We start from the raw sequence: 11,750 nt of genomic DNA on the forward strand, positions 1-11,750 counted from the left end.
TGGGAAAACTTCTGGAAAAGCAAGAGGCAGAGAAATGGAGGTTGGATGAAAGAAGAAAAGCAAAGGACTGGGAATTCTTCATAGCTCTTAGGTCCTAAGGGCTATAAAGGGCCAATTGTATGTCCCCGTATGCTGAAGATGTTTTGGGAAGAACAGGGAGTTGGGTAGAGAAGCTGTTTGTGCCTGAAGCTCCACGAAGCCCACTGCTCCTCACAGAGAAACCTCAGAGCCAGCCCCCATCCCTGCTGCGAGGGAGCCGGCAGCCCAAATGCCAGGCTGAAGGGCTGGTGAACATCTGTAAGGAAGGTCCTTTTGGTGAAAAGGTGGCTCAGGCTGAGTAATGCTGACCTTGCAAGAAGAAATAGGATGGTGTAGGAGGTGGGCGGTATGGCCTGAGGAAGGAGGGAAAGCTTCCATGCATGTCAGCCTTGGGTAGCAGAAACTCCTGGCCCTGTGGGCAAGCACATTCTGTCCTTCATCTCCTCCCCAGATGGATTTTGGAGATCAAAGGTAAGGCTCTCTGCTGCTGTAACGCTATTGATGTCAATTGGGCTGTGCTGCAGGGAAGTTGGCTCTCTCCTTTTAATTACAGTAGGTATTAAACTTGAGTCTTCAAGGTTGAAACTCCTACCTTTGGCCTGCACAGGATCTATAGATCACTCAAATCTCACTTAAACCCTCAAAGCAGTTCTTTAAATGCTGTTGTCAAGGCTTAGTGCTGGCTCTCAGCATGGGGAAAATGTCTCCACTGGATGGTTGCCCATGGGCTGCACACGGGGTAATCAGCCACCCTAATTGCTCCCGGTGATCTATAGCATCGACGTTCTGGTGGTGAAGTCAATAGTTCCCAGTGCTGGGTCATCAGCTGCTTCCCTCCGGGTCACAGTCTGGTGACTCTCCCAGCAATACACTGAACCATGTTTGTGCACACACAAAAAAAAAAAGCCAGCAATAAAATGTGCAAGAAACTGCAGAGACCCCCCTGATAAATGAGATCTCAGTCATTTGCTGAGGCTGTGCTGGAACCTGGTTATTGCTTAATAGAGTGAGTGCAGTGGAGCTCGGATTATGGGGGCAGAAGTTTGATAAAAAGAGGGGCTCCTGGCAAATCCTTTAAGCACAATGTTTGGGTGCTAGTTGTACCAGTGCTCCAGACAGCACTGGTGTTCCGATCAAAACCATCCATGTTGGATCATCCTCAGCATTTCTCGTTTGGGCTTCTGGTGGGTTCATCAGGGCTTTGGCTGCTTCTCTGAGCTGTTCCTGTCTGGATCCATTGGATTGCATTCCTCTCCCCCCCCACCCTCCTTTTTTTCTGCATTGGGTTTGTCCAAACTTTTTCTAGGTAGCCTTTTCTGGCATGAGTTGGCATCTCTGCTTGTACAATTCCCCCTTTTTTTGAGCTCTGGGACACACAAACTGGGGTCCCTTTTCCCAGCAGCTGTTCTCTTGTCATCCTTTGCCTCAGTGTGATTCAGAGGCAATTTAACCACACTGCCTGTAAGATCTGCCTGTGCCACCTCCGAGCGTGGCCTTTTCCAGACCTCACCCCCTGCACTTTTCCTCCTCTCCTGATTCCCAGTCACCAGCAGCACGGTTGTGTGGGGCCAGCCCTGTCCCTGTGCTGCTGTAGGATGCTCCATCAACGTCTGCGTGGTCAAACGCTCTGCCCCAGCACGCCCCAGACCCTTCGTCCTCCTTTTCCCTCTGGTGCACTGTCTGTGGTAGTTTATTTTCCACTCTGGGACAGTGCTACCTCCGGAGAAGTTAATAATCCTCATTCAGACTCCAAGGGCTGCGAGTCCCACCCTGGCAATAAGCTAACCTCGTTGTGTTAGGAGTGCCATTAACGCTGATGGAGGGCAGTGGATCTGACAGCTGGAGGGCTGGAGGTCAGGTTTGCTATGGCACACACTTCAGATTTTCAGTGTGATAGGCTTTGATAACATTAATGGACTGAAGAGCTGCTCTCTTACCCAGATCCCGTTCTTTTTTTTTTTTTTTTTTTTCCTCTCCTTTTTAAATTAAGGCATTGCAGCGTTGCATTGTAAGAAGGATCTATTTTTCTACTGACCCATTTCAGTAAAATTCACCCCCTTCTAGAGCACGTGCTGCTTTGAAGGTGGAAAGAAACTGATGGATATTAAGGGCACTACGATCAGCTCATCTCCCCTCATGCGTATTACAGCCCGGAGAATTCCCCCCAGAGATTCTCCTCCTGAGCCCAGCACGCTGCAGCTGGGTGACACTCGTGGGACTACCTAAAACCATCTCAAGGTCTGGCCCAGGGGTCTTGCTCAATCATTTCTTCACCCACCACATGTGAGACCATTGCTGGGGGAGACAGCAGCCTGTTTCAGCCCATCGTACCACCAGGAGGTTGAAAATACCTCTTCAGCCTCTCCCTGCCTGTCTGCAGCATCTGGGCTTTTTCAGACCTCAGCTGAGGGAGAATGAGTGCAGTGAGTGTGCTGAGACAGGAGCTGGGAGTGCTGCTGACGTATTTCTGTTTATTCCTTCCCTTTAGGGTCCTGGGGCCAGCTACCTCCACAGGGCCTGCGGATCCAGCGAGCTTTGAGGTCAGCTCCAGGTGCTGAGGAGTGGATGAAGACGTCTGTGCAGCCCAGCAAAGCCAGTCCTGGCTCTTTCAGAGCTGCTGACAGGAGAGTTACCTCCAGAAGGCAATTAAAGGCACCTAAATGAACTTCCTGCTGCTAATCACCCTCTGAAGGACCAGTCTCCTTCCCCAGATGGAGGCGACTGCCTTTGCTTCCTCAGGCACCCTGAGGGGGCTTGTTCAGCACTGGAAGTGATTTGTGGCTCCCAGGAGGCTGCACACCTTGCAGAGGAGGGCAGTTTTCTTGTGAAGTGACTCGAAAATCATTTTTCCCCATTTGTTCCACAAATGAAATGAAACAGCTCAGTCAGAAGACTTGCAGAAAGACTTGTTTCTGTCAAGTCCTTGGAAACGCTGTCATGTTTCATTCCAGGAGAAATTGGTTTGGAACTTCTCCACTGCAGAAGAAATTCGGAAACTGCAGTTTCCTCTTTTGATCCCACCTGAAGCCATCCTGGTTTCCCCAGGGCAGGAGTGATAGATCCAGGTCCAGCTTGTCTCTGAAAGTCCCATGTATTCACATATTTCTCCCAGCCCTTTCTAACACAAATACAATGTGTATGCTTGCAAGGTAAGTAATCTCGGTGCTATTTTCAAGTCTCCAATATTTCTGTATTGCGGAGATCATGCCTCTCAGTTCTGCAGCATGATTTTTTCCTGACAGTCTTTTTCTAAATCCTGGTCTTCTGAGTCTTAACGTAGCCACTCAAAAGGAAAATGCTTCAAGGCTGTAGGATTGTTTGCTGGCCCTAGTTGTGTTGTTGTTGCATGGTCCTAATAGAGAGATCTGATGACAGCACACTTCTGGGTACTGCTGTAACTGTTTTATGTTTAGAGGAGAGCCTTTGATTTGGGAGGTTAGCCTTTGTACAGCTGTGAAGGTTTGATGTCTTGGTCACAGTATGTTAGAGCTGTTCACTTCCTTAATTTTTGGCATTAATAAAGAGGTTTTACGGCTTTCTTTTACACGAGATTAAATGCTAATATTGGTTTTGTGAGCGTTTCCAGCTCTGTATCCCCATATGCAGTTTGTGACTTGGCTGGCTGCCCCATCCACAGTGGGTGTTAGAGCCACCCGTACCAGCCTGGGGAGCCAGTGCTGATTTCTGCTCACGCTTTAAAAGCAGGATTGGGAAAGTATTCAGACTGCCTAAATAATACAACCGTACCTGGTGTATCTGGAGAAGAGACGAAGATCTGTTTGCATCGTGTTGGTACATAAATCCAGCAACCCTTAAGGTGCTTAGGCACATTTGGATAATGACCTGGAACAACCTAGGTAGCAGGAGGTTGCATGTACCTGTCACGTCAGCCTCTGCGAGCGTGCGAGATTGCCAGCCACCAGGCAAACGCAGCCAATTACGCCACGCTCAGAAGCATTTCATTCTTTTTCCATCTACCCAGCTCCACTAAGTGAATCCTGCTGTAAAGACCTCTACCTCCCGCTGGCATCACCTCCCGGCTGAGGAGATGGTGTTTAAAGTGCCCTCAATATTTCTGGAGCGGTTTTTTCTACTTGTGCGGTTAAAGGCCAGGCTGCCCTCTGCGGTGGGCTGTGCTGAGACACCCAGCGCATGGGGGTCACAAGGAGGTGCTGGAGGCTTGCACGCCTTGTTTTACCCCTAATGGGAAGGGAAATGCTTTATGCCTTAGTACCCTGCTTTATTTTTTCCTCTCTGTACTGTGGCTTGCCAGGCTAGGAAGTGGTTCCTGCTGGCTGCTATCCGTGGGATGGGTCTCACCTGGGATTTTTGGGCAACACAGCAAAGGAAGATTCAGTGTGTGTGTGCTTGTGTATCCGTGCACAGGTATTTTGGGAGGGAATTGAGGAAGCTTCTAGCAGACAAACCAGCTCCTATACCTAATGTTCTTAATTCCCTGTTTTTTCCCTGATTAATGTTCTTAAATCCCTGCTTCTCCCCTGTTGCCCTGGCTTAAGGAATTTTTGATATTTCCAGCTGGGATTTTATGCCTTGTTGTGGTCGGGGGACCAGGGGAAGGGAGTCAAAACTGCAGTGTTCAGTGCTTGCTTCCCAGTAAAACTAGCCTGGAGCAGGAGTTGAGGGAAAGTACGGGGGAAGTTTTTCTTGGTTTAATGATAACTTATCCAACTCACAGCTCAAATGGCGCTGTTCTCCAGCAAATCAAAGCACTCCCCTTCCACCGAGCTTGAGGTATCTTGCTCGTCATTTTCATACTCTTCTCTGAATGCATCATATTCTTGGCCCTGCTCCTCCTCCTCTTCCTCCTCATTCACATCCTCGTGAGCCTGTTCTAGCAGGAGCTCACCCTGCCCGTGGGTGTTCACGGGCTGCTTGCAGAAGGGACATGTCTTCTTCCCGGTCTGGGTGTGGAGCCAGGTGTCAATGCAGCTGCAGTGGTAGGTGTGGGAACAGGACAGGATCTTCAGGAGGTCCCCTTCCTTGTACTCTGACATGCAGATCACACAGCTGTCGTGTTTGTCTCCTCGCTTGTACGTGTACAGCTTGATCTTACGAGCCTTCTTGCACCACCTTATGCCAACCACAATTGAGATAGTGGCGATAATGATGTAGAATATGTCCCGCATGATGTGAGTGTCCTGCAGCATCTTAGCATTGCCTTGATAAGGAGTGAAATAGTATTTGGGTGGTAGAAGTCTGATGTACGCCCCTTTCTCACATTGCAAGGCCTTTTCCATGTGAAGGGAGACGGATTCTCCGGTGAAGAGTGATGGTATTTCAATCTGCTGCTGGATTTCTTTGTCATCAGACGTCATGGTGATCAGCTGCTCTGAATCCACATTGTACACAACAGCAGCTTGGTAGCCAGCCTGCTGGGCGTGAAGGACCTTCTCAGCAAAGGAGCAGCCACACCCCTGGATGAGCGCGATGTATTTCTCCGAGGCCTTCCTCGGTGCTGGGGGATGCTCTATGGCGTGGCAAGCATTTGGTGGTATTGCCCTCATCAGGTACCCTGCCAGCCCTTCTGCCGGGAGCTGTGGCCCGAAGCATGCGGGCAGGGCTTTGTACACAACGCACTTGGAGCTGTCGTTGTAAGCCACGTGGCCAAAGGCTTCTGCAACGGCAACCTTGCGGAAGAAGGTGGCAGCCACAAAGTAAAGGAGCTGGAGCCGAAGACTCATGTTGAATGCAGTTGGGTAGCTCTGAAAACAGATTTCCAGCCTGGTCCCAAAGGAAAATTGAAAGAGACAGTCACAGAAGACTTGTCCCCGTTGGCTGTTACCACTGTGCCATGACTTGGAGCCACAGCAGGGTGAAGATGAAACAGTTCCTGCCCTAGAGGTTTCTGCAGGTTCTCCTTGGATTGGAGGTTCCCAGGATACAACTCTTCTCTATTTCGTTGTCTCCAGCTGCTAAGCAACACCCTTACATCATATCTGCAGGTCTGTGACATCCCTGGTCGCTGTGTTCCATAGAGGGGAGATGTGGCATTACTGCCAATGTGCTTAAATCACTCTTCCCCTTCATTTTTGGTCCGCTCCATGCATGTGGCTTCTAATTTTGTCTCCCTCTGGGTACCGACAGAATGCTGGTTTCTCTCATCTGGTTGATATGCAGGCAGGATGAATGAGCCTCCCCACCAACACTGTGCCCGTTGCAGACTGGAATGCTTTGTGTTGGTGGCCAAAGCAGTTTCTGGAAAACCCAACAGAGTGGGAGCGAGCTGTTAGTCTTGGCCACCATCTGCTGCTGGAGGTGCATGTGGCAGTTCAAATTGGTCTGCTGAACATGTTCTTTCTCCTGAAAATCATAATCTTTGAACCAATACCAAACCAAATAAATTGCTTAGGGTAGAAGTTTGTGTGTTGTGTGTGTGGTTTTTATTTCAAATGAAAAAAAAAAAAAGTCAATCAGTAATTGTCAGTCAAAAACTGCTGCTAGCAGAAGTTGAAAGTTTCTGTGTGGCCTCACTCTCTGCCATTAGCCAAACTTTTGTGAGAGCGGATCCACCTTCAAGGGACCTGATGAGCAGCCAGACTTGCAGAAGGGGCTGATGTGCTCACAGGACTCCTGTTGGGGTGGGTGAGCCTGGAGGACTGCTATCTTGTGCTTGAGCTTTTACCTTATTCACTTCAAAATCTCACCTGCAGGAATCAAATGACTGAAGGAAGACTTTAGCTTCTAGCTATAAAAACAGATTTAAAATTCGAGTTATGGTGAAATAGCTGAATAGGGGATTGGAAGGCATGAGGACAAGTGTTGTCCATTCCTCCCAGAGTGACAATGCAGCTCTCATCTTTCAGGCAATTCCCACCTCTGATGGTGAGTGCTCAGTGCCCAGAGGAACACCAGCCTGATGGGGAGGCAATAGTTCTCCTGGTTGTCAGAGCAAACTAGCAGTGAATATGCAGTGAACCCAGGTCAGTTCTGAACCACAAATCCCTGAAAACCTGTACCTTTTAACAAACAACCCTTTTTGTTTAACAGTCCACTTGGGAGTAGCTCTGTGGTTCCCATTGCAGTTGTGTTGGACCCAAAGTTTAAAAAAATCACTTGTGTACCAGGCAACTGATTTGTTACTAGCCCCCTTGGGCTCTGCTTGAGACAGATTTCACTGGGAAAAGAGCTACAGAAAATGTCAGCAGACAGTGTGTGTGTGTGCCAGAGACTCCCAGCAGCTGTGATTTCAAATTGATTTTATTTTCCCCTCATCTAAAGAGTTTTACACTCACAGGGAGACATTTTGTTGCATTTAAAAACAAGGGAAAGGTTTGGGGAGGGGGTTGAAGCCAAAGACTCTGAAGCACAATGAAATGAAGAAAATTGAGATACAGCAGGAGAACTTTTTGAGGGTTCATTTTTGGCTTGGTCTTACAGTCCTTGTGATGGCATCCACCATCCTTGTTTCTTTACCTGCACTCAGCTCTCTATTTTTGCCTCCAGATCAAAGCTTTACATACTGCTGGTCACTGCTGTTTGACTTAGGGGCAGGTGTGTCTGTGGGGCTGGACGAGGAGCCATGCATCTGTACTTGAGCTCTGACAGATGTGGGACTAAGGAAGGATTCCTGTTGTTTTCTGTGCAGATGCTGTGCTGTGCTATCTCCAGCTGTGGCTGTGTACTGTTATCTTCTGGCTGCTGCAGCACCATGTCTTATATCTGAGAATCAGCAAGGCACGAGAAGCCATCCTGGCTCCCTCACCAAGCCCTTGGATAGAAGGAGAAATCAGGTGTTAGTGTCCAGCCTGGATCTCAGTAACTCTTAGCAGTATCCCAAAGTGAGATGTGAGTAAAAGGACAGATCTCTTGAACAGAGGAGGCTGGAAAGCAATAAAGAGAACAGGTTACAGAGAAGGCTCTAGAGAGGAAGGTTTTGGAAAAATTTAGGCCAAGATGGTCTTCAATCCCAGGGCCAGAGTGGTGCCCTGCTCTCTGTAGTTCCCCCCCGTGCTGTCTATTTGCATCTCTGCTGCCTGCCTCCTACATCCCCAGTGCCCTGGAGGCTTTGGCTCCTGCTGGTTGAGGTTGAGCCGCGCTTCCCACACGTGTGTGGGACTGTGCCAGGCTATCCTGAAGGCCTCTCCAGCCCCATGCTGCATTCATTACAGCCAGCACTGAACTCTCCTTCTCATTGTGCCCTACCCCTGTAACATTCATCTGTTAAATACATTGCAGATGCTCCTGGACGTATTCTTGACCCATTTTCTCTGGAGTCCCTGCAATCTACTTTGTCAGAATAATTGCAATTTATTTAAATGTCAACAAGCCACACGTGGGAGACAGCAGTTGTGTGCAAGAGCAGAGCAATTACAGGGAACGGGTCCCATTTTACCACTTGAACAAAGATCCAAGCTAGAAGAAAGGAAAAGACCATTTACCTCTGTTAACTCATCACTTACCCCACCACTCCTGAAGTCCCAATGTTCTTTTATGCCCCTTCTCTGGGGCTATGACTTCATGCAGGATTAGGGATCTAAAACCATCTTTTTTTTTTTTTTTTTTTTTTGCTTGTACTTCACAGAAAAAAGGTCTGCTAAATCCAGAAGAATTCGGTGTTGATTTAGACCCCACACAACTGCTAGCACAATCTAACCCTTGTCCTGCCCAAATAGCTTACACTGTAACAGAGATGCCAAGAAGACTGACCGATGTGGACATCGCTATAATTCCAACAAAAGATTCATTACAGGTGCCTGATCCAGCATTGATTTAACTTGGAGAATAAGTCTAGATTTTTTTTCTCTGAGTTTTTTTTTTTTTTTTTTTTTCCAGCATGAAAAGAGCAGCCTGGCAGTGCTATGATGTGAGTTTGTACATAATCAGACTTCTTGTCCTTTATCTGTATTAGGTCAGTCTCTCAGGTCCACAGGCAGTGGCATTGCACAGACACACAGCAGCAGCCTCTCGCTGCCCTGAACAGCCAAAGGCCAGGAGCACAAAAAGACATTGTGGGGTTAAACGCAGGGCTCAAGACATCTTGGCAGGTATCCCTGGTTCTAGCTTGGTGCCCTTCTTATCAGGGCATGCTGCTCCTCTGGGGTTGTGCTATAGGATTAGAGAGGACCAGGCTCACGGAGTGAAATGCCAGTGATTTGCTGTGAAGGAAGATCTGGGGCCATCTAGTGACCTTCCAGTGAAAACCTTTCTGCTCCCAGTGCTCCCAGTTCTTTTTTTAAAGAAAGGTATGTGGGACACGCTTCCACCCTCATGCTGACTGAGCAAGTCCCCAGCTCAGCAGCAAGCTGGCTGGAAGGCAGACCTGCACCCTGTTGTTAATGATTTTTTTTTTCCTTTTTTTTGCTAGGAGCTGATTTAGAAACTGGTGCATGTAACCACCTCCTTTCATCTAGGATCAAAGGAAAGGATGACCCATGTCTTTACAGAATAGATAGCTGAAACAGAGTCACCACCCAAAACGTTGTTAGGTAGATGAGAAATGGAGTCGTGTGTGGGGAAAGTTTTTGTGTGTTGCTGTTTGCTGCTTCTGTGTGAAAAGGGAAATGGGAGAAGAACGAAGAGCAGGTTTGTGGGAGCTCTGCAAGCCCTGCTTGTGTGCGCCATTCCCTACACGTGTCTCAGCATCGTGTGCTCCTGTGCTCTGCCAGGTGTCTCTCCTGGATTTCCCAGGGGTCCAGGCAATCTCTCCTCTGTGTTATTACCTAGTACAAGCATGATAATCTGGGCCCTAATGCGCACAGAAGATTATAAGGCAGTGATTTATGGACCTGCTACAAAAGTACCCATAATCGGCTAATGCCCACAATTAAAAAAGGCAGTTGAGCAAATCTGGGCCATTGCAACTTGGTACCCATGTCTGGAAATGGATTCTAGTTCCAGCTGTTTGCCTTGCAACGGAGGGAGACATCATCTTTATTAGATACTGGTGCCGGCAATATCGTCTTGCCTTTTCTACTTTTGGCAAAATGCCCTGAAAATCTTGGACATAAAGCAAAAACATCCTCTCCATTTAGCAGCCTTTTGTTCTTTTTAAACTATATGCTTGGAAAAAAAAAAAAAAAAAAAAAAAAAAAAAAAAAAAAGGAACGTAGAGTGCTTATTTCATCAACCTAGGCTTTGTGCTAAAAGTTACCTGTTAATTGCAGTAATTGGCCCCTTCGTTGGAATAAACCTGTTTGTGCAGGCTTTTAGGAGTGAGAGCTTCAGAAACAGAGTGGAAGGAGGAACCTCAAGTCAGGCCATCCACAGGCTTGGCAAGAGCTAGTGCATGCTGCTGCTTCTGTTCTGCGGTTGTGGACCTCACAAATCTTCTAGATTGAAGTCCATCCAAACTGGGTAGAGCCAAGGATATGCGCTCAATACTTCATTTGTCCTTTCAGTCTTTATTCCCTACCCGCACATTTCCGAATGTTTTTAATCCAGTGCTGTGTTTATGCTTCCTGAGAGGCATTGGCTGGAGTTTGAGTTGCAAGGAGGGGGTGGAAGACAGTAGGATAGTATACGGGGGGGGGCTTGATTTTCCAGGGAGCAGTTCGGATGAGCTTTCCTGGGTTATTCCTGCTCACTGTTGTGTGCGTGGAGGGGGATCAGTGCTACTGTGGTCACATTGCGCAAGCAGAGGGGACACGTCTTGCTCCCGGGCTGAGCGCAGTGCCACAGGTCGATGCACTTGCCATGGTAGGTGTGGGTGCAGGACAGCAGCTTCAGGGCCTCACGGGGCTTGTATGCCTGCAGGCAGATGGCACATTGAGGGTGGTGGAAAGCCCCCCAGATCTTGCTGGGGGGGATCTCTGGATGTTTTCCTTTGCTCTGGTGCTTGTTCCACCTCCAGCTTCGGTACCTCTTTGTGCATCTTGCAAGAATGTGGATGCCTGTTAATATGGTGACCAGGAAGCTGGTGACCTTGCAGATGGGTAGGATCAGGCTGTAATAAAGAAGGTCTGGATGGCAGGTGAAGCACCTGAAGTCACAACAACCAAAGCTCCCAGCATTGTTCCAGAAGCAGCGCTCATCCTGGAGGACAACAGCCCCTTGCTCAGCCTGGCTCATCTTCCTCCAAAGCTTGGCACCCACCTCCATGACGAAGGCCGCCATGGGCCCTCCCTCGACCTCCTTATCACTTGGTGCCACATCCCTGAAGCCTTGTGCCGTGGTGGCGGCCCTGTGTCCACCTCGCCAAGCATGAGGGGCCTCAGCCCTGTGGCACTGGGGGCTGAGGGCTGAGGAATCTGCCTGGACGTGGTCGGGAGCAGGGCTGGCCACCTTCCCACCCTCAGCGAGGGGCAGCTCTGGGCCCGCATCGAGAGCTAGGCCTCCTGGCCCGGTGCTGTTGGCATGGCCGCTGTCGGCCAGGTGGAAGCACAAGAGCAGAGTGGTCACACAAAAAGGGGACCAGAGAGAGTACCACATGCTGGGGACAGCAGGGACCTGGGGCTGGGGTGCCCTCGTACCCAGGGGGAGGCCCTTGGTGGGCGCCTGAGGCAGCCTGGGCCTGACGCCACCTTCCAGAATCTTCTCCCCCTTTCTGCCCAGGGCCTCCACCTTCCTCTCACAGCTCTTCCACAGACCTCATCTTGTCCCCTTCACTTTTATTCCTCCTCCATATTTATTTCTTCCTGTGGTGCATCATGGCAATAATGCCTTGCAGTTGCAGCTCAGAGGAAGTTGTTTCATGGGGTAAAATATGTTTTCCTCCCCGTGGGGTGCACAGAGGATTTTGGCTGTGCAAAAAA

At 49.0% G+C, this 11,750-nt stretch overlaps 1 protein-coding gene across 1 annotated transcript; it reads right to left on the reverse strand.

The window, feature by feature from the left end:
- Positions 1-2,328: 2,328 nt before the first annotated feature.
- On the reverse strand, positions 2,329-6,720 carry ZNRF4 (zinc and ring finger 4). Its single transcript, XM_084498466.1, has one exon. The coding sequence runs from the start codon at positions 5,739-5,741 to the stop codon at positions 4,737-4,739; it is 1,005 nt and encodes a 334-aa protein (XP_084354592.1). The 5' UTR covers positions 5,742-6,720; the 3' UTR covers positions 2,329-4,736.
- Positions 6,721-11,750: the final 5,030 nt, after the last annotated feature.

This window comes from Aythya ferina (genome assembly GCF_964211825.1).
Source record: "Aythya ferina genome assembly, chromosome: 26".
Classification (NCBI taxonomy): Eukaryota; Metazoa; Chordata; class Aves; order Anseriformes; family Anatidae; genus Aythya; species Aythya ferina.